This window comes from Lathamus discolor, chromosome 20 (assembly GCF_037157495.1).
Source record: "Lathamus discolor isolate bLatDis1 chromosome 20, bLatDis1.hap1, whole genome shotgun sequence".
Classification (NCBI taxonomy): Eukaryota; Metazoa; Chordata; class Aves; order Psittaciformes; family Psittacidae; genus Lathamus; species Lathamus discolor.
In genome coordinates, this window is record NC_088903.1 from 5081343 (window position 1) to 5100604 (window position 19262).

The following is a 19262-nucleotide window of genomic DNA, read 5'->3' on the forward strand; positions in this document are numbered from 1 at the left end:
CGGCTGAGCGCGCTGGGTAAATGCCTGTGCGTGGTCAGGTCAGGCGCGGGCGCGGGTGAAACTCCGTTCACATTTGCATACAGGCGGGTTTTCACAATGAAGACCCATCTGTTCCCGTCAGCGAGTACAAATCGAGTGTCACCCAACTCGCTGCAAACGACAGCCGCGCGGCCATTAGCTGCAGGAACACTTAGCTCAGGTTACGGATATGGAACTGCTGATTTGGGTTTAAATACCTGATAACTGAAGACTTTTTATTACACGCGAACAAAGAGTGAACCTTGAACTGATCACAACAGCACCCCGCTCCCCCACGGACCCGACACCCACCCTTCACCCTCTATTATCCGCACAAAACCACTGTATATTTGAAGGGGGGGGGGGACACGCTCAACCAGATTGAAATGTCACCAAACAGATCTTAACAGCAACCGGTGACATCAAATTTATACAGGAGATGGGATGCATCCAATAGGAAAAGGGAGAAAAGGATGGGTGGTGCAAACAGAAGGCGAACTCTGAACTCTCCATGCCCTTTGAGGTCATTAATATTGGTGCAGCGTTGGTCCTTGAACTTCTACATTAAGCCAGGGTGGAAATATGTGCGGTCCAGGTTCAGCAGAGGGGAGGCTCTGTCCCCCGCTCCTCACCCCATTCCCAGCTCTGGCCACCAGCCCCTCGGTGCTGCTCACATTGAGCAGGATGGGTCAGGACCCACATCACCCGTGTCACCCTGTCCCCAAAGCCAGCTCTGTGCTCACGTGTGGTGAGCACCAAGGCCAGCAGGATCATGGACCAAGTTCACAGCAAGTCCTTTGGGGGCTGCCCCTCATCTCTGTGCCATTTAGAGGTTTCCTGGGGAGCTGCTTTGCTACTTCCCCCCTTTCAAGTGAGGGAAGCGCTAAACTCCCGAGATTTAGTTCCACGATGAGCTCAAAAGCCATTATTTTGCACTCAGAACGCGCCTCCTGTCCCACAGTGGAGGCATCGGGCAGAAAAGCAGCAAAGCTCAACACCCACACAGGAAAGGCAGTGTGACGAGCACCATGAACCCCTCCTTGTTTCCACAAAGGGCGACAACCGAATCCTGCCGAGCATCCACTGCCAGCTCCTCACCCCCAGACATCAGCACTGCACATTCACAGCCCAGCTGTGCCCGAGGGACGTGGGAGCCAGCCCCCCCGAGCTGATGCACTGAGCATCAGGGGCCACAGCCAAAACTGTTCCTAAGACCACCAGAACACCCCCCGGCACGGACAGAAGCCGCATCTTTACCGGGAGGAAAACACCGTTTCAGGAGCATGAAGAAGAACGCAGTTTTGTTCCACCAAAACCATATCTGGGAAGGTGAAATCCCATTAAACCCTTTAATATGGGCAGTTTTCCCCAGTTTTCATGGCCCAGCTGCCTTCCTTCCCCTCCCTTGGAAAGCTCCCCTAAACAAAGTGGGTATTTGCATATCACAGGCAAGGCCCTTCTCGGGATGTCACCCATTTGCATGCAAGGTGGCTGCGTGCGGCAGCGCTCCGAAGGGAAGAATAAACCAACTCGGGGGAAAAAAAAAGCCCCATTACACAAGGTTTACCCTTCTGTTGGCTCCTAAAGAAAGAAAGCCCCATTAAGGAGCTGTCAGTGGTTTAATTCCCGTTTTCCTGCAGGGATATGGTCCCATTCCCATCCCCAACAGATAAAGCGACTCGTCTGATAGAAATATTGGCTGCTGGGTGCGTGTGGGTTGTTGTGGGCTGGGTTTTTTGTGCGAGGAGTGAACAGGAACTGAACCTTGAACTTCATTTCCCCTTTGAACTCGTTACCTTTAAACAAAATTCCCCATGCTTTCCCTCTTCAAACAAATTTCATCACAATTACAGTCCCTTCCACTTCGCTTAAAGATATATAATCATTGACTTGACCTAATTACCTGGCGCAGGCCTTTCTCTACAAGGTGAAAGCCATATTGGTGTGAACAGAAGCTGACCCCTGTATTCTTGATACCCCAATTTTATTCTAATTATTGTATAGGAGGTTTTCCATCTTCCTCTGTCCTCCTATTCCCTCCCTCCCCCCAGTTGCTATTTGGTTGCCGGCGCGTTCGGTGATGCCCTTTGGGTTGGGAGCTGCCTGGAGACAGGCTGCAAAATACATCTTAGGTTGAAAAGAGCATATTCTTTTTTCCTTCCCGACCTCATTCAATAGGGAACGGGGAGATTCAGCTCCGCAAAAGGTTGCCAAGAACAATCCCCCATGGAAGCACACGCAGCATCGCAAGCATGTGGGTTTGGGGACCCTCACACAGTGACACCCCACACCACAGTTCCCCTCCAGCGAGGCCTGGGCTGCTTGTATACACGGATTAAAGGCTTTATGCTGCAAGGGAATGGGAATTCTGATGTGGAGGTTGAAGGCAACGTTTCCTGTATGGCAAAGGGATTGCACTGAGAATATAAGCACAAAGGACTGGGGTCCGGGTGGTCCCATGATCCCTTCTTCCTCCAAATCCACATGAGCCAAGGTCCCTCAAGTGCCAAGAATCACCTCGTTCAGCTGTATGATATTGTCAGCCTGGCGAGCCCAGGACCCCCACGCACATCGCACTCCTGGTTTTGTCATCCCCTCATTCACCCTCCCAAAACACAATGGAAAGTTCAAGGGCGCCGGCTTGATCCTGGTCCAACGTCACCTTGAACAGCCGGTGCGTTGGAGTCAAATCACTTCACACTCCTCTAACATCACCCCCCCCTTGTCGCCCTTTACCTTGCCTGTTTGCCTGATCAAACCGAAAGCTCTTCAGAGCTGTAACTCGGTGCAAAACAGCTTTGGTGCTGTGGTGGTACCACAAAACATCACTGCAACGAGAATGAAATCATCTTCCAGCAGACTAGGACAAGGCTCTGGTACCTTCTTGCGTAAGGTTAAAGTTTACTGCAGATCCCCACCTTCGCTAAGGACAGTTTTTCCCCTTACAAATGAAGTTGCAATGAAAGGATGGAACTTCCCACCAGTGTCTTTAGCCTGTTAGTTTCTAACGGCATTCAGAGCTGACGAAAGGCTCCAGTTACCTCTGCAATGCAAGACATTTCCCCTCTTATTCTTTAAAACCAACAAGAAGAAGCTCGCAGAACCAGCTCCCCCATTAATAAAGGGTGCCAGGAACTGACAGGCAGGGTCACCGCGAAACGGCCCCTCCCCAACCTCCTCATTTGTCTTGGGCAATTGGAAAATAATTAGCAACTGCAAAAGGCTTCAATACCGAAGAGTAAACAAAGGGAAAAGGGTTCCTCGGAGTCATGGTCCCATGGCCTGTGGGGCACAGCGTTTGCCCATCCCTAAAGGTGAGCATCTCCCCCCATGACAAATGAGCCAAGGACGGGGCAGGAAGCGAAGGGGAGGGCAGGTGTGGACAGGCAAAGAGCTGCTCTTTGCACTCTAATCCCTTCCTGCTTGTCCCCTTGGTTTAGAAGCCCCCACAACAAAAGAAGAGGCAGAAAGAGCCAGCACCGCAGTGTGCAGATAGGTGGTGCGCAAAGCTCGGCTCTGTGACACCGAGGTAGTGCATCCATTTGTTATGGTCTCTTGGCGAGAAAGGCCATGCTCAGATGCCCTGGAGCTCCACTGTAATAAATAGACACTGAAGATTAAAGGAGCAAATCCTACCACCTGCCCCAAGTCTGAACCCACAGATTTAGCATACTGGGGTACCCAAGAGGGATGGAGGCTTTGTAGACAGCAGAGCTATAGCCATTTTATGGCTGTTTCTGCAACCTCAGGGCTTGTGCCTGTGCCCCTGGCTCAGACAGCTCAGCTCCCCTGCTGAGCCGTGAATTCAGGGCTTGAACAGGAAAGACCAAGGGGGAGGGGAGGAAATCAGTGCTTGTCCCAGTCCCCAGGCCTACCCCAGCCATCCTGGGATGGAACTGAGGAACCAAGCCCCAAAGTCACGGTGATCTGCACTATTGTCCTCCTCCTCCCAGAGTTCTTTGATCAGCAGGCAGTTTGCATATCAAAGAACAGGAGGAAAAGAATATTCACATCCTCATCTTGCTTTCCCTCGGTGGGCTGGTGAGATTCCCATTGTAAAGTTGGTGGTTTCAACCTTCTTGCTTTGCTTTTCCATTGGTTGAGGGTTTTTTTTCCTAAACAAATTCAGAGTGCGTTGCAAGACCTTAAATAAGGTCCAACCCACCAAATAAGAGAATTGAAGTATTTCTGACCCACTTAATTCCAATGGCATTTGAAAATAAAAGCTTATGTTTGGGTTTTTTTTTTTTTTGGTTTTTCCCAACTACATTTCTCCTTCACTGGGATGGGAGGAGGGATGGATACAGGAGTGTCACCATCCTGATGTCCACTAGATGACAAACACAGCTCACAATTGGCAGCAAAGATTTCACACCGATTTGGGAGGTGCCATTACAGCTCAAGGGGTCTGAAGCTGTGCTCTGCTTCTCGATGGCTATAGAGGCTGTTCAGGTGGCCTTTGGGCTTCCTAGAGTTGGATGAGGGGGTGAGCGTGGTACCCATCTATTGCTTTGTACTTCTATGGCTGTGCCTCCCTTCTCACCAATCCCCATTTGAATGAAGTCTTACAGGAATCACGATGAAGTTCCCAAACTTCCCAACTCAACGGCCTTTCCTTCTAATCACAGCAGAGAACTAAGAAATACAGAAGGCAATGATCGAAGGCAGCACCACCACTTAAAAGCGCAGTACCAAGGTGAAGCTGAAAAACGCTGGGGCAAATCCAATGTCACCCTCGTAAAAGAACAGAACAGATTAGAAGAAAGACTCAAAAAGGGACTAAATTACTTGAGGAGCAGCCAGGCAATAATTGCCTTCATAGCAACCAGCAGCCTTTGGGTTTGTGAAGAGAGAATGACCTTAGGCACAGGTCAGCCTTTCTGATCAAGCTCAGAATGAGCAGATGAAGGCTAATGCGGAAGATGCAATATATCTGGAGACTTTCCTGGGCGCCTGATGTGGTGCCACAGCAAATCTCACTGAAAAGCATTAATTTACCTCAGCTTGGATAGAAGCAATCGTCAGGCTGAGAACTGGCCCAAGGGCCACAGGCAAAAGCTGGTGATAAATGGTCTTGTGTCACGTGGCGGGGGAGGCGGCTGTGTTGGGGTACTGCAGGGGATGAGTCCCCGTTTTATCTAAGGCAAGTAAACAGTCCATTAATTCAATGAGCAGGAAGATACTAAATTAGGTGGTAATGCAAATATCAAGTGAAAGCAGAGGAAATAATAGTAGGGGACATGGAGAGGTTAGGAATAGGGATAGAAGAATAAAATGAGATTCATCCTACTGAGGAATAAACCAGGGTAATACAAAAAAAAAAGAGTCATCTGGAGCACATCCAGCCCCAGGGAACGTTACGGAGCAAAAGGAGAAATGTTATGGAGAAAAATAAGAATTTCAAATGTAATTGCGGCTCTCAAAAGTGAATTGGTTGCATGGGGCACAGGGAGCTCTGCATGGAGAGGAGGGGAGTCAGGGTAACGCAAAGCTTCTTCCAGCAATGATGCTAAATGTATGCAGGCCAAACCCCAACACCGGATCTAGCCCAAAATCTCAGCAACTCAACCTAACACAGGAAGGGTGTGCACAGGAATAGGATGGAAACCAGCTCCCTCCAAGTCAGAGGCAGGGGACTGATGAACTCATCCCTGCAGCCCCCAGCTCCCTGGAATAACTGGGTTTGCTTTGAAAGCATAAGGATACGAATGAAGTTTAAGGAAGCAGAAATCAGGATTGACTTGAAAGCCCCACAGAGCCAAAGACCTCTCCTGCAGATGCCCATGGCCTTTGGGGGACAGCAGAGTTCTGTCTTCTTAGGGAACTAGAAGTGGGTAAAGCAGACACACAAGTTACGGGGGGTGGGAAGCACCACCCTATAGATTAGTTTCAAAGACTGATCCCAACCGCATCCCTGCTCCAAATCTCCAAGGGAAGCTCATCGCCACCCCGCACATCCTCTCCACACACCTCATGCATCAGGTGTTTATCGGGAAAGGCAGAGCGCTTCCAGGATTTGGAAGGAGTTCAGAGAGGAGAGGGAGCTTCACCCCACTAAATTGTGTCCTCCCTTGGGTTTTGTGACTTCTTCACCCACTGCTAGCACAGCCCCTGCCAGGCACCTCTCTTGGCAGGCTCCCATTGCCTACAGTATAAGCCTGTCTGAGCACTAAGTGCCTTTGCCCCAGATACCATCAGTTTCAAGCTAAAATAAACTTCCTCAAATTCCATCCTGTTTGTTAACGCTTTGATCCTCTGCAGAGCAAGGCCAGACCATTTTCATCTGCAGCTGATGGCCAATGCGCATTACTAAATGCAAAATAGGTCTTTGGCCAGAGAACCTGAGCAAGGTTGCTGGGGCTCCAAGGCCTTCAAGACGTGATTGCCACCTACACCACAGGCTCTTCACTGGACCTGGGTCAAGCCACTTGCACTCCACATCAGCCCCAGCTCTATAAGTCCCTCCATTCCAGTGGATGAATCTGACTGTAAAACCAGGCTAATGCTCTCCAACTGCTACTCTTCGATTTGCCTCCTAAGCTCTTTGGGATTGTCCAGGCAAGGCAGTCAAGGCTCCTTTCTCCAAAGGCTACCCAAGAGCCAGGAGCATCCCTGCGCTGCTGGGAAGGTGCCACTGCGAGGGCAACCTGGTTAAACACTGCAGCTGCAGAGACACAGCCCTGGGTGATGGGATGCTTCAAGGGACCCATCTGTCTGCCAGAGCGGTTGCTCAAGCACCGGGTGAGGGTGGATGGAGGAACAGCAGCGATTCACCAATCTCAAACGGCAGCTCCCACTTTAACCTACGAGCGCAGGAAAAAGAATAGGGGTGAAGCTTTGTAACCAAATAAAGAGAGCTGGGAGCTCAATAACAGGCATTATCCTATGGCAAAGATTTTGTTATTGTTGAGTACTGATTCCTTTATCTCTCGGAGACAATCAACCTTCAGCCAGAGGAGTCTAACCTTAAAACCCCATAACTCAATTTTACATAGTGTTAAAGTTTGGGGGGATATTTGTCAGTGCTGGAGCTGATACAATCAGTCTGGAGGACCCTAGAACAAAGAGCAGTGGGTGAAGAGCATGTCACCTCCGCACACATTCGTTTCCTTGATGAACAAGGAGCTATTAGTTGGCGAGAAAGCATTATCAGGGTGAAGGATGATGCCGATTGTTTCGGCTGCTCTTCCCATGACACTGGATTAGAAGAAGAAGTCCCAGTGTTTGCTCAATGCCCCGCTGCCCCCAGCACACACAGGTATGCGGCCGCACGCTCCCAGCCACCCTTCGCCACGGAGCACAAAGAGATCAATCCGGGCACCCGATCTCTTTCAACGGCAGCATCTCTCCGAGGGTTACACGATAAAAGTTCACCTTGTTTTAAGAGGTAGTTCATCACCGGGAGCCTTAAACAAAGCTACTCCTAAAACCCACGTGTGTGCACAAACACACACAGAATGCCCCCGTGCAGAATGACAGTGATGGAACGGCCAAGCGCAGCCTCTCTGCTTGAGTAAAGCCACCGGCAGGTACACCAGCCCCAGAGAGGAGCTTGCTGAATAAAGTTACACTCGACTCCTTCTATTTAAAGTAGAACTGAGAGAAGTTACAAGAAAAATGGAAGAAAAGAGCCTTTTCCTTCCCTCCAGTTGTTCTTGAGCGCGTTTCGCTTTACAATTTATTATAAGCAGTCTTTAAATTAAATTCTTCAGGACAGTGGCTTTATTTTTGCACGGAGTGATTTTCAGCAATGCATAACCTGAGTAATAATTTAATGTATTCCCTGTGGCTCAGGCTGAACCACACACTGAAGCACATGCTTAAGTCGGAATGAAGTCAGTAGTAGTTTAGAGTGTGTTAATGTATATATAGCAAGGGCTTTTATTGCTGTCCAGACCATTTCTCTCAGCTGGGAATTTGGTATTTCAGGACTTGTTAGTGTTTGGAGATTGATCCTGCAAGATACAGGTACAATTATTACTATTCCCATGAACAGCCCCAGCCAGACAATACCCGGCATGTCTTTGGGGGGTGAGGCTGCCTTGATTCGGAACAAGGGAGAAGGGCCCCAAGGCTCATGAGTACCAGGAGCATGGGGGAAGCACGCGGCTTGGTTGCCTTTCTGTCCCACAGAGGGATGAAGAGAAGCTCACCCTGCTTTCAGACAAGTCTTCTTGCCATTCACTCGGAGGAAGAGCCTCCTTCGCCTCCTCTGCTGACCTCAGTACACCCAAAATCCTATCACCAAGAAAACAACCCCCAAATCTTTGCTCTAACCCCAATCTAGAGCATCTCTTCCCTGTGTTCCTGCTGAAGTACACCCAGAACCCACCGAATATTCTATCTTATATTCAATCTTATTCTTACCTATATATTTGGACAAAACGTCAGCCCTAGATTTGCTGCACCCCATCACTACCAGTGCCAACCACACTCAGCCCCCAGCCTTCTGCAAAGGCAAACCCCCATTTCCCAAGTCTAGACAAGGTCCTGGGTGTCACATGCGGGGGTCTGGGCATTCTCAGGCTGCTTCTACACAGCCACAGGGCACCAAAGCTGGCACCTCTGCTGCCACGCTGCCAGGCCACAGCACCCTGCCCTCCAAGCATCCCTCCTACAGAGGAGACCCCAGGCAGGTCAGTAATGACAGATGCTGGTGCCTATGAGTTTGGGGCACTGGACTCACTTGCTTTTGACAAAGGGCAGAAGAAAAGCTGCCACGAAGCTCTACCCCGGCACTTTGCTAACTCCCATTTCCTGCATATTGATCCCTCTGCTGGGGAGAATATGGAGACACAAAGCGTTTATGCCTTGGATTTACATCCTCATGAATAAAAAGGCCTTTAGGAGGCGGGTGTCTGAGTTATCCCAGTTGTGTCCCCCCAACTGTAACTTGGCACATTGATAACTCAGGGGTGCCTGACATGGGGAACATGCAATGCACCACGAGAGGCAGCTCTATCCCTCTGACATCCCTCCTGGGAGCCACCACCACCACCCGGGTCCACGCACCCGACAGCATCAGCTCAAAGGCACCAGTGCTCCCGCTGAACTAATGGACGTGCCGAGGGCATCCCTCTGCTGCAATTCATTTGAAGCTGGGATCGTAAGGCAACATTCCCTGTTTCCATGCAAAGTTGCTATTAAGCTGCTTACTAGAATAAAACCCAAATAACACCTTGTCGTTAAAGACTGTCCTCTAGGTACGGAAAATAAATCTCTTCATCTGATCCTGCACTTCCAAAGCAATACAAAGAAACTTTAATTATGCTTTCTCCCTGTCGGCAAGCAGCGGAGGTGGCAGGGTTGTGCTGTAGAAGAGCTGCATTAATAAGTTATCGGCATTTTGGTGACTTGGAAGTGATTTCAATTATAAATCCTGTGCGGGGCCCCAGCGAGCTGCTGAGGTTTCGCACCACATGGCTCCCAACATCGCTGCTTTGCCTTAAGAGCTCTTGTGAGCAGGGAATGACTCGAGCGGCTTCAAAGCCCAACCAAAGAGCCCCGCGGCTGGGCAGGAACCCGTTCCCAAACCACAAACCCAGGCAGGTGAGACCCAAAACCCCCCTCACAAACACGTTATTTGGTGTAAAAGCAGCGCAGGCTTTCAAAGGCAGCGCCTGAATGCTGAGGCTGAGAGTCCCCAGCTGCAAGTAACCAGCATGAAGTGAGCAGAGCATCACGGAAGCGTTTGGGTTGGACCTTCAAAGCTCATTCCCTCTGCAATGAGCAGGGACATCTTCGACTCCATCACGCTGCTCAGAACCACATCCAGCCTGGCCTGCACTAGCTCCAGGGATGGGACATCCACAGCCTCTCTGGGCAATCTGTGCCAGTGCTTTACCCCTCTTTTAGTTTAAAACCATCGCTGCTTTTCCTATCACAACCAGCCCTGCTAAAAGTCTCTCCCTATCGTTCTTATGGGCCCTTTTAAGAACTGAAAGGCCACAATAAGGTCTCCCTGGAGTCTTCTCCAGCTGAACAACCCCATCTCTCTCAGCCTTTCCTCACCGGAGCAGTGCTCCATCCCTCTGATCACTTCTGCGGCCCTCCCCTGGACCCTTTCCAACAGGTCCGTATCTTTCCTGCACTGAGGAAGTACTCCATCATCCAACTCAGATGTGGGAGCTTAAGGCATAGGCTGGACCAAAACACTGCGGGGCCCAATCTGGTCCATGTCAGGATTACATCCCAAAAAGAGCACTAAGGAGTGTCCTGCCTGATGATTCCAAAGGGAAGCTCTGGTCCTCCCCTCCATCACTGATGGGTTGTGTTTCAACACCTTATAAAGAAGAACAGTTTTTATGGGGTGCAGGGGAAGGTAAGGGAGGGAGATGAGACAAGGTGAAGGTACTCTTCCACAGGCACCCTTAACACACAAACACCCTCTCAAACCAACTTCCAAACGTCTCCAGCTTGAGGAAAAAGGACTTGGAGCCCAAAACAGCCTCAGGAGCAGCATCGGCATTCCCGGCTGCTGGAAGCTGCGGCCACGAATCGGGATTTCTGCAGCAGTTACTCACGCTACCGTTTGCTGCGGCTCTGAAATCCCAAACGGGAACACGGGAGCCGCTTTGGGTTGGGTTTTCTGTTGCTCTGTTTGCTCCCAAGGCAAGCTGAAGGTCTCAGAAGCGTTCCTCTCACCACTGCTTGCTCCCTACGGAGGTCTGAGCTCTCCAATATCATGTATACATCTCCTTCTGGCGGCCTGCAACCAACCCACCCTCCTCCTCTCCACCCCTAACAAATAACCCTTACTACCGAGCTGAACCGACTTGCTCTGTATAAAACAGAGCCAAACCTTTTGACCAGCCAGAGACCCGCTCCAGGAACTTGCCTGCACAGCGCCAGGGCCATCAGCACACCGGGTTTGAAAGCACTGATGTTATGGTGCGTTTCCATTCAGAAAATGCTAAATCAAAGAACAGGAGCCCTGGAGCTTGGAGGGAGGCTGATTTCTGTACAGAATGTCACCGTAAACACATATTTCTTGGAAAATATATCTTCCTATCCATGGATTCGGGCCTGTTCTCCTCCCCTTGGCAAAGCTCGCACGGAACTGGTCAAACCCGCTCAAAGCCATGGTAAGGAATAAGGAGAAATAAGTGATCTGTGGTTTAACAGCTCTCATTTAGGTGACGCCCGAGATCAGAAAGGAAAGGAGCCAGGAGAAACCTTTGATGGCATCGCACTTGTCGCAAACCCGGTCCTTGAATGTCTCCCACCCTGTTTCTTAGAGTTTTAAAGTACCTCAACAGCACGTTTATAATAACATGGTCAAAAGCAACAAAAGACATTTCTGGACATGAGGGAGGCAGAATAATTGCTCCTAATGGTATTTGAAAGGAAAAATGTAAAGCTTTCAACGCCAGCGTAAGAGGCATTTCCCCTCATCCGCAGGCATTCAGGGCCAGATCCATACACATTAGAGAACCTGGAGCTACTCAGCATTTCTGAAACAGGTTCTTGGTGCTTTTTACTTCATGCGATTTGATCTCACTCCTGAAACAGCAGCATTTGGGCAAGCGGCTCCTTTACCCCCACCCCCGGCCACACTTCCCTCCCCTGCATCCATCACCCAGCGCCTCCCCGGTTATCCTGGGGCGGCGGCCACCACCCTGTCCTTGGGGAAGGGGACCACGGCTCCCACTCTTGGTGCGGAAAAGCAGGGATCTGCTCCTGCACCGGCACGAGGGCCTCCCCCGCGCTCCCGAGGCTCCCCCAGCGGCCAGAAGGGATCCAGAGGAACACCCGGGTTCAGACTGGGTGTTCGGTTTTAGGGGGGTCTTTTGGTTCTTGGTTGTGGGGTCACGGGAAGCAGGAGGAGCCCACGCGGGTCCGCGGCCGCGCACGGTGCAGTACCGCTCTGCGCCACACGGGGGCGCTGCAGAACTCTGCTGCCGCCGCCGCCGCGCCCCGGTTGCGGAGCCGGCCCCCCCCTTCCCCGGCGGTGAGACCCCCCCGCTACATCCCTCGGCATCACTCCAGCTGTGTGACCCCCTCCTGCATCCTTTAGCATCACGCCAGCGGTGTGACCCCCCCCCGACATCCTTTAGCATCACTCCAGCTGTGTGACCCCCTCCTGCACCCTTCAGCATCACTCCAGCGGTGTGACACCCCCCCCCCCAACATCCTTTAGCATCACTCCAGTGGTGTGACCCCCCCTACATCCTTTAGCATCACTCCAGCGGTGTCACCCCCCCTGCATCCTTCAGCATCACTCCAGCAGTGTGACCCCCCCTGCATCCTTCAGCATCGCTCCAGCGGTGTGACACACACACCACCCCCAGCACCCTGAGCACCCACCCGCACAGCACACAGCACGCATCCTGCCCAAACAATTCGCGCCCACCTGCACCACACGTTCTGCAGGACCACTCACAGCCCCAGTGGCCCTGCACAATGGACCCTGCAAACTGAAAGCCGTCCTGCGTTTTTAAATCCTGCACTTTTAAAGCAATTCGTTCCACATTTTGGAAGTGATTCCTTATAGGCTGGAAGTGTGTAGGAAGTACAGCGGAAAATACAAGCAGAGTACTTAAGGCAGGCAAGCAAGTGTCCTTCAGAACACTACACAGCTCAGGGAGAAAGAGCATGGGTCTCCAGAACACCAAGAAAGAACACAAGGCACCTTGGAAGACAAGAACACATCCATCCCATACTGGGCACAGGGTGGCTGGAGCCTAGCATGGACCAGACAAGAAACTTCCACAAGTTTATAGGCTTCTCCCCTGGAGCCAGCATCTTGCTTCTGAAGAGTTATGGACAAAGCTCACATTGGTGCTTTATTTCCCTACTCATTTCTATGTATTAGAAGGCCAAACACGAGCAAAAGGGGCCTTCTCCAGATCACATTCCTGTCACTGGGAATTACGCTCCCTTCCATACGATAACCTCTGCAATAGGAAACAGAATGTATCGGTGCTCACGCTGTTGGGACACAGCAGCTCAGTCAAGAGCCAGGCACGGGGCAGAAGCCACAGTGGTCCTCACCCCCTTCACCTCCACATGGATCCAGGCTCAGCATCCCTCCACCAAGGGGTAAGATGCTCTGCAATGATCACAGAAGCCCCACTTCCTGCAATATTTAGAAGTGCTAAATACTAAGAGGTGCAACTCCCACCCCTCAGGATGTTTTGGGATCCTCTTCAGTAAAACTAAATGAACAAACCCTGGCAAACCCAGTGATTCACCAGTTTAAAAGACAAAGGCTTCAAGCTGCCTGAGTACATTACATGGGAAGGGTCTCCTAAGAAATACTTATCATTCTAACAGTACTTAGCGGTTCCACGGTGCCTCCCAGCACTGTACAAACATTAGCTTCTTAATCACTCATTAGGGACAATCCTATAGAGCTGGGCCATGCCTCATTGAGTAAAGTCATCCCCAACCCGCTCAGTTCCTCTTGCTTCCTCCAGAGACAACTCGGAAGGTTCTCCGATTCCTATGAGAAGCTCAGAGCCTGTTCCAAATGAACGGTGGTGGTATTCCCTGCCTCCAAACTCTGCCATTTTGGATAGCAAGGAGAGGTAAAAGCGAGCATCACCCCAGTCAGAGACCTTCCTCCTTTAAAAGCTTGCATTAAGTTGGGAATACAGAAAGTTCAGGGAGGGAGGAGATAGGAGCCTTTAACAGTACCATGGGCTTGCACCTAAGGACATAACCTCTCGTTGTTGCAAACCAGGGCTGTAAAGGGATGGGGAAAAGCCACAGGAACGATAAGTATGCTCCCACAACTGGCCAAGTTCTTCTGGCCTCAGCTACGTGGATTCCCCCAAGCATCAGTGGGGAAGAGAATCATAGAACTATAGACTGGTTTGAGTTGGAAAGGACCTTAAAGCTCATCCAGCTCCAAACCCTGCCATGGGCAGGGACATCTTCCACTAGAGCAGGGTGCTCCAAGCGTCATCCAACCTGGCCTTGAGCACTGCCAGGGATGGGGCAACCACAGTGCCCCCACAAAGGGGCCCAGTAAAAGCAGAGGTTTGCCCAGCTCAGAGAAGGCAAACTTGGACCATGATGAAAATCAGTCCATGAAAGTCTTAGAACTCCCTGCTTTTCCCACAAGGATGTTCTAATCAGGAATCAAGCCTGACACAGCCCTTAGCTTCCCCCACTTGTCCAAAGTACTGTTTTCAACTCTCAAGTGACTGATTTCATTCTTGTTAAAAGAAATCATTGTACTTTCTGTAGGCAAAGAAGCAAGCGAAGAAAACAAGCCAAAAAAACAGAGTAAATCATCACAGACATTCAAAATCCCAAAGGAAACCCCAACCCTGATCCATGATTCTATGATTCTGTGATCTCCATCCAACTGGCAGACATCAAGAAAACCCCAGTGTGGTGATGCCCCAACAAACCATGGCAGGGCAAAGAAAAGGTTCCATCCCCTGTGTTCAGCCTTTTTCCCCTTTGCTCTGACTCCTTCAGACTACCCACAGCCTCATCCAAACCGCCAGAACTGCTCAACTTGCATCCAGACCCAACACACGGCGTTGCTGTTACTCAGGACTCTCCCCCGTTTCCAAGAACTATCACCTCATTTGAATGTAGCTGCTCCCAGCGCCAGCTTTTCCCCCTCCTTTTTGTGGTATGGCATTTTTCCTGTGTTAGCCACCTCCTCCTATTCACCCCTTTGGGCACCCTTCCATGGCGTCTGAGCCTGTAAACTGCCAGTGATGCCAAGTGTTTGCATACCTTGCAAGTGTTATGTCAAGCTCTGCCCCTTGGAGCTGCCAAAAACCACCACTCTGAGCTAGCAAAGCAAATACCTCCTTCAACAAGCTTCAGAAACACGCCAAGAGAAACCCTAGACCATAAAGACGTTGCTCACCCATGCAGGCCAAGCTTGAGGTCCTCTGCACCCTTTCACGTCCCATCTATTCTCCTTGTCGCACGTTCCCCATCTCCACTCTGCATCAGCGCATCGTATCTGAGCACCCAGACTATTTAATGCAACCAATCCCAAACTCCACACCTCTTTTCATGCTGCAACTGCCATCAGACCAACCCGGTCTCTAATCAGCCAAATGAAGACATTTATGTTATGGCATAAAGCAACACACGCAGCAGATAGGCCTGGTGGTCTGCATTGCGCAAAGGAGCTGGCTTTGGTACCCATCAGCTCTTATGGCCTTGTCCCAAATAAATCCTTCTTTCTTTGCATTCTTGACTGATGGTTAGAGATTCCTAACAAGAAGAAATACACCAAAAGTTGCGCATTGCTTTGGGAAACACAGGCACCAGGTCAAACTCTGCTCTTTGCCATCACTGTTGACAACCCAAAATAGAACAAGCAACTCCAGTTTGCAGCAAGCCGTTCAACAACTACATTCAACTCCAGCAATCCTAAATTCACCCCAGGATCACCAGAGCATTTTGTGGTCCTTGACAAAGCAGGTACCAGCCAACAATAAAAACCCCAAACTCACAAAACCCAGCTCCTGCATTATGACAAGGAAACGAGACCTGATAACACTTCTTGTTATCTCTTCACCCAAGGACTTCAAAAAGCACCGGGGACTTACCATCATCCTGGAAGTCCGATGGAAGTGAAGCGTCAGACGCCATGGAAGGGGCAAAACTCCAGCTCTGATTTTCATCAGAACTGTCCTGTGCAAAGCCAGCATCACACTGATCCTCTCCTAGAAAGAGAAGAAGAGCCTGAGTTCAGTGAAGAGGACACACTCCTCACCCCAGATCTTACTGCCCACCCTGTGACACAGGCTTCCTCCTGGTTCACCACCTTCCACTGAACTTCTCTACAAAACCCAAACCCACATTTGTGTGTTTAAGGCCAGATTCATCATTTAGGGCAAGAAGACTCATGCGGGATGTGTGCAGACTTCCCACCCGGAGGGCATACAAGGAGGAGGCTGGAAATGCCAGTCTTGAGACCAAATTACCAGAGCTGGCTCCAATTCTGTTCTCGCCCTCAGTACATGAGCTCTGCGTAACTAAATCATCCATCTGTAAAATGAAGGACTACGCTACCTGCTTCACTAGAATGAAGACTCGCCCTATGTTGCAAGAATGAGCTTTGAGATCCTTCCTTGAGGAACAGTAGGGAAAGGAAGATGGACTCCCCATGACAAGCAGTCACGTAGTATGTCTGAGTGTGGAGGCAGGAGCTATTACCTCCCCATCCTTGAGGTTACATTGAATTTTTGCTAGGGAATTTGCTCCCGATATTGGATTTTATGCAGAAGGCACTTAGAGGCTACAGTGACAGATGTTAATACCAAGGTTTAATATGAATGGAGTGCAGCTAGCCTACCTGTAGAAGAAACTACTCCTCACCCTAAACAAAGCCCAAAAAGCGGTCTTTCAAGCTTTTGCCTTCCATTTCCTGAACACACACAGCCCAGGCTGCTGATAACAGAGCTGAAGACAGCTGCTTACTCATTCAACACACAACAAACAGCAAGACAGGCGGGTTTTCAGCTGATGTTAATTGTGCTCAAGCACTAAAGCCAAGTTTTATCTCAGCAAACAGAGGAGCTGTGCCCCACGGTTTCAATCAAGCACTGATGAAAGGGTACCAAGGCCTGGAACAGAGGTTTACAATGCTCTTCCTCCCACCTGGAAACACAGTGGAGATGCCGTTGAGTCTCCAGCTGCACAAAGATGCGACATGATACTTGGGATGTGGTTTACTTCCAGCAATCCCAGTTGGAGCCTTCCCTCGCTTGCTCGAGTGGGAAGCTCTCAGAGACCCCCAGGCTGCTGCATTCAAGGGCACGGTTTCAGTTCTCCAGCCTTCCCCGAAAGGAGCAATGGAGCTGTGAAGAGCATCACACCCCCAAGCTCAGCTCCATAAAACACCAATCACAGCGGGTACCACACACCGCGTCTTGCTGATGGGCTAAGCTCAAAGCTCTTGGAAAAACTGATTGAAGATTTGGCTTTGAGCTTAACCAAAGGCCTATGGGGGGCAATGACAGAACAGAGGGGTCTCTGGCAGTCCACCCTTGAAGCCATTGCAACTTTCCTTAGAGGGGAAAAGCCTGGAAGTAATCCAATCTTTTCCCAGCTCTGCTTGCTTCCAGGAACCATCCCAGCACACAGTGCGGAACATCGGATTACGGGGAAAAAGGGGAATTCAGAAAAGCCCTTTTGGGAAGGTGCATCACCCAGCATTGCTAACCTCATGCTAAGAAGAAAGCTGCCGGTCCCTGGCCCAAAAAGGCAGCCTGTGATCCTTCTGCAGGATCAGACCTCAGCAGACGGGGTACTGCAGCCGATGGAAGGCTGATCAGAGTCTTCCATCCATTACGGCACGTTCCTCCGCTCCAGCAAACTGGGATTCATGCACGTGCCTCCACAAGGAAAACAACAATGAGGGGTTAAAAAGCAGAGACTCAAATCCCTGCTCCAGGGGCTGTGCGAAGCGGAGCGCAGCCGGGAGCGCATCGCTGACCGCCTGACCTTGGAGCAGCCATTGCAGCGCTTCGCTCGGTTGCGTGTGACAAGGAGATGCTTCTGCCCTGCTTTACTGCAGTGCTTTCTCGCTCCTCAAATCAAAAGGCTCTAAAAAGCCTCTCTAAAAAACTCCTCTCCAGCAGCAAGTGGGCAGCGTAGGAGAAGGCAGCGTTCACCGTAGCGAGGGGCCTTCCCCTGTGCCGTGTTCCGCTCTCTGCACTGTGGCTCCTTTCAACCCAAACCGCACCATTTTCCAGCACAGCCTGGGGTTACAGGTGTCCCTGGAACAAGATGCAGGTGCAGGATCACTGCAGTAATGAGTAAACTGCTCCTGCTTTCCAACTAGCAGGAGGCGGTGCAGCTCCTGCACCCTTGCGTGCCTGCACCAAGCTATTTGGAACAAGGACCCAACCAGGGAAGTTACTTGGCAAGAATAAGTCACTGCCTTTCTACAGTGACTTATGGAACAGGGGAAGCTGGTACAGACATCAACCACAGGGAAGAAGCAAGGCACAGGTCTCTGCTTTGGTGGATGATGCATGAAATAGCACACGGGGGATGCTCTCACCACAAATGGGCTCCCTTCTTGCTGTCCCTACACAGCAGTGGAAACCTGGTCTACATGTCCATCACACACCCAGGCTGCAGGATGCGCATACATACCAAGCACGGCTGGACTCTGCTGCAACAGAATGAATACAACCAAAAGCATTTTGCTTGGTTCAGCATGAGGGATACCCTCAAACACCACCTCTAGTTTTAGTAACTGAACAGAAAAAGAGACCAACAAAAGCTCTGCAGACAATGCTCCTTAAAACAAACCCTATCACCTTCCCACTTGGATTTGCATTACGAGGACTTCTTGTGCTTTAATCCACTTCTCCATCAAGTTTATGGAGCAGCAACAGTTGAGGCCAAGCAAAATAAACAAGCAACAACTTGTCAGGGGCCAAGCGATTGCTCTGAATGAAGCAAAAACTCATTAGCTTTTAATGAAAACACAGGGAATAAAACGCAAACAGCAGAGAACCCCAGCAAATAATTACCCTGCACCTGACGCGACGCTGCGCTCGCTTCCCACTCGGATCCGCAGCAACATTCCCCAACTTTGCGCTCTTTGGAGCGTGAACAAAAGGCAGGATTGACTCTTCGGGAAAGAGCAAGAGGTTTCTGGGGCTTACACCTCACCCAGGGGATCCCCTGGCATGGTTTGGCTACCCCCAAGTGCCCAAATACGCAACTTGCTTCATGATAGCTGTGGCATAGGGAGAAAGATGAAATTATGCCAGCTTTTAGCCGGCTGATGTATTGTGCAGAAACAGCTTCTTGCACAGCAGCAGAAAGAGGGGCTTGAAGGCGTTTGCTGTAATCAATACAGATACCCTGCTTCTACATAGCAAACCTCAGGGGGGACAGATTGTGCCCGTGGTGCCCCCAGCACCAGTGGGGGGGGGGGCAGTTTAGAGCAGTGCCTTGGGACAGCAGCGGCAGGCGGCATCAGTTACACCCGGTCTGCAGGAGCCATGGACATCACCCAGATCTGGCTCTGCCAGACCCCTGCATTGGAGAAGAACAAAGCGATCAAGAGGAGAATGAGGAGAACCTAATGAAGCATTCACGAGGCTCCACGCAAGCACAGGAGGACCTACAGCAGAGTCACTGTCATCACGGAACACACAGTTGCTTCCTTCTCCACAGCCTCGAGAGCACAAACTGCTCTCTGCAAGGAACAGAATATCCTGAACCTTCCCTTCCTATTTGCTCTGGGGCTTGCAATGCTGCAGTGTACAAGTAAGAGCCCCATCTCTGCCCTGGCATCGCTG

General features: G+C 50.6%; 1 protein-coding gene across 1 annotated transcript in view; it reads right to left on the bottom strand.

The window, feature by feature from the left end:
* SKAP1 (src kinase associated phosphoprotein 1) overlaps positions 1-19262 on the bottom strand; it is a 140374-nt gene that overhangs the window by 95124 nt on the left and 25988 nt on the right. Inside the window, exon 4 of the mRNA XM_065699057.1 lies at positions 15546-15662. Within this exon, the coding sequence (XP_065555129.1) occupies positions 15546-15662 (117 nt within the window). The remainder of the gene's footprint in view (positions 1-15545; positions 15663-19262) is intronic.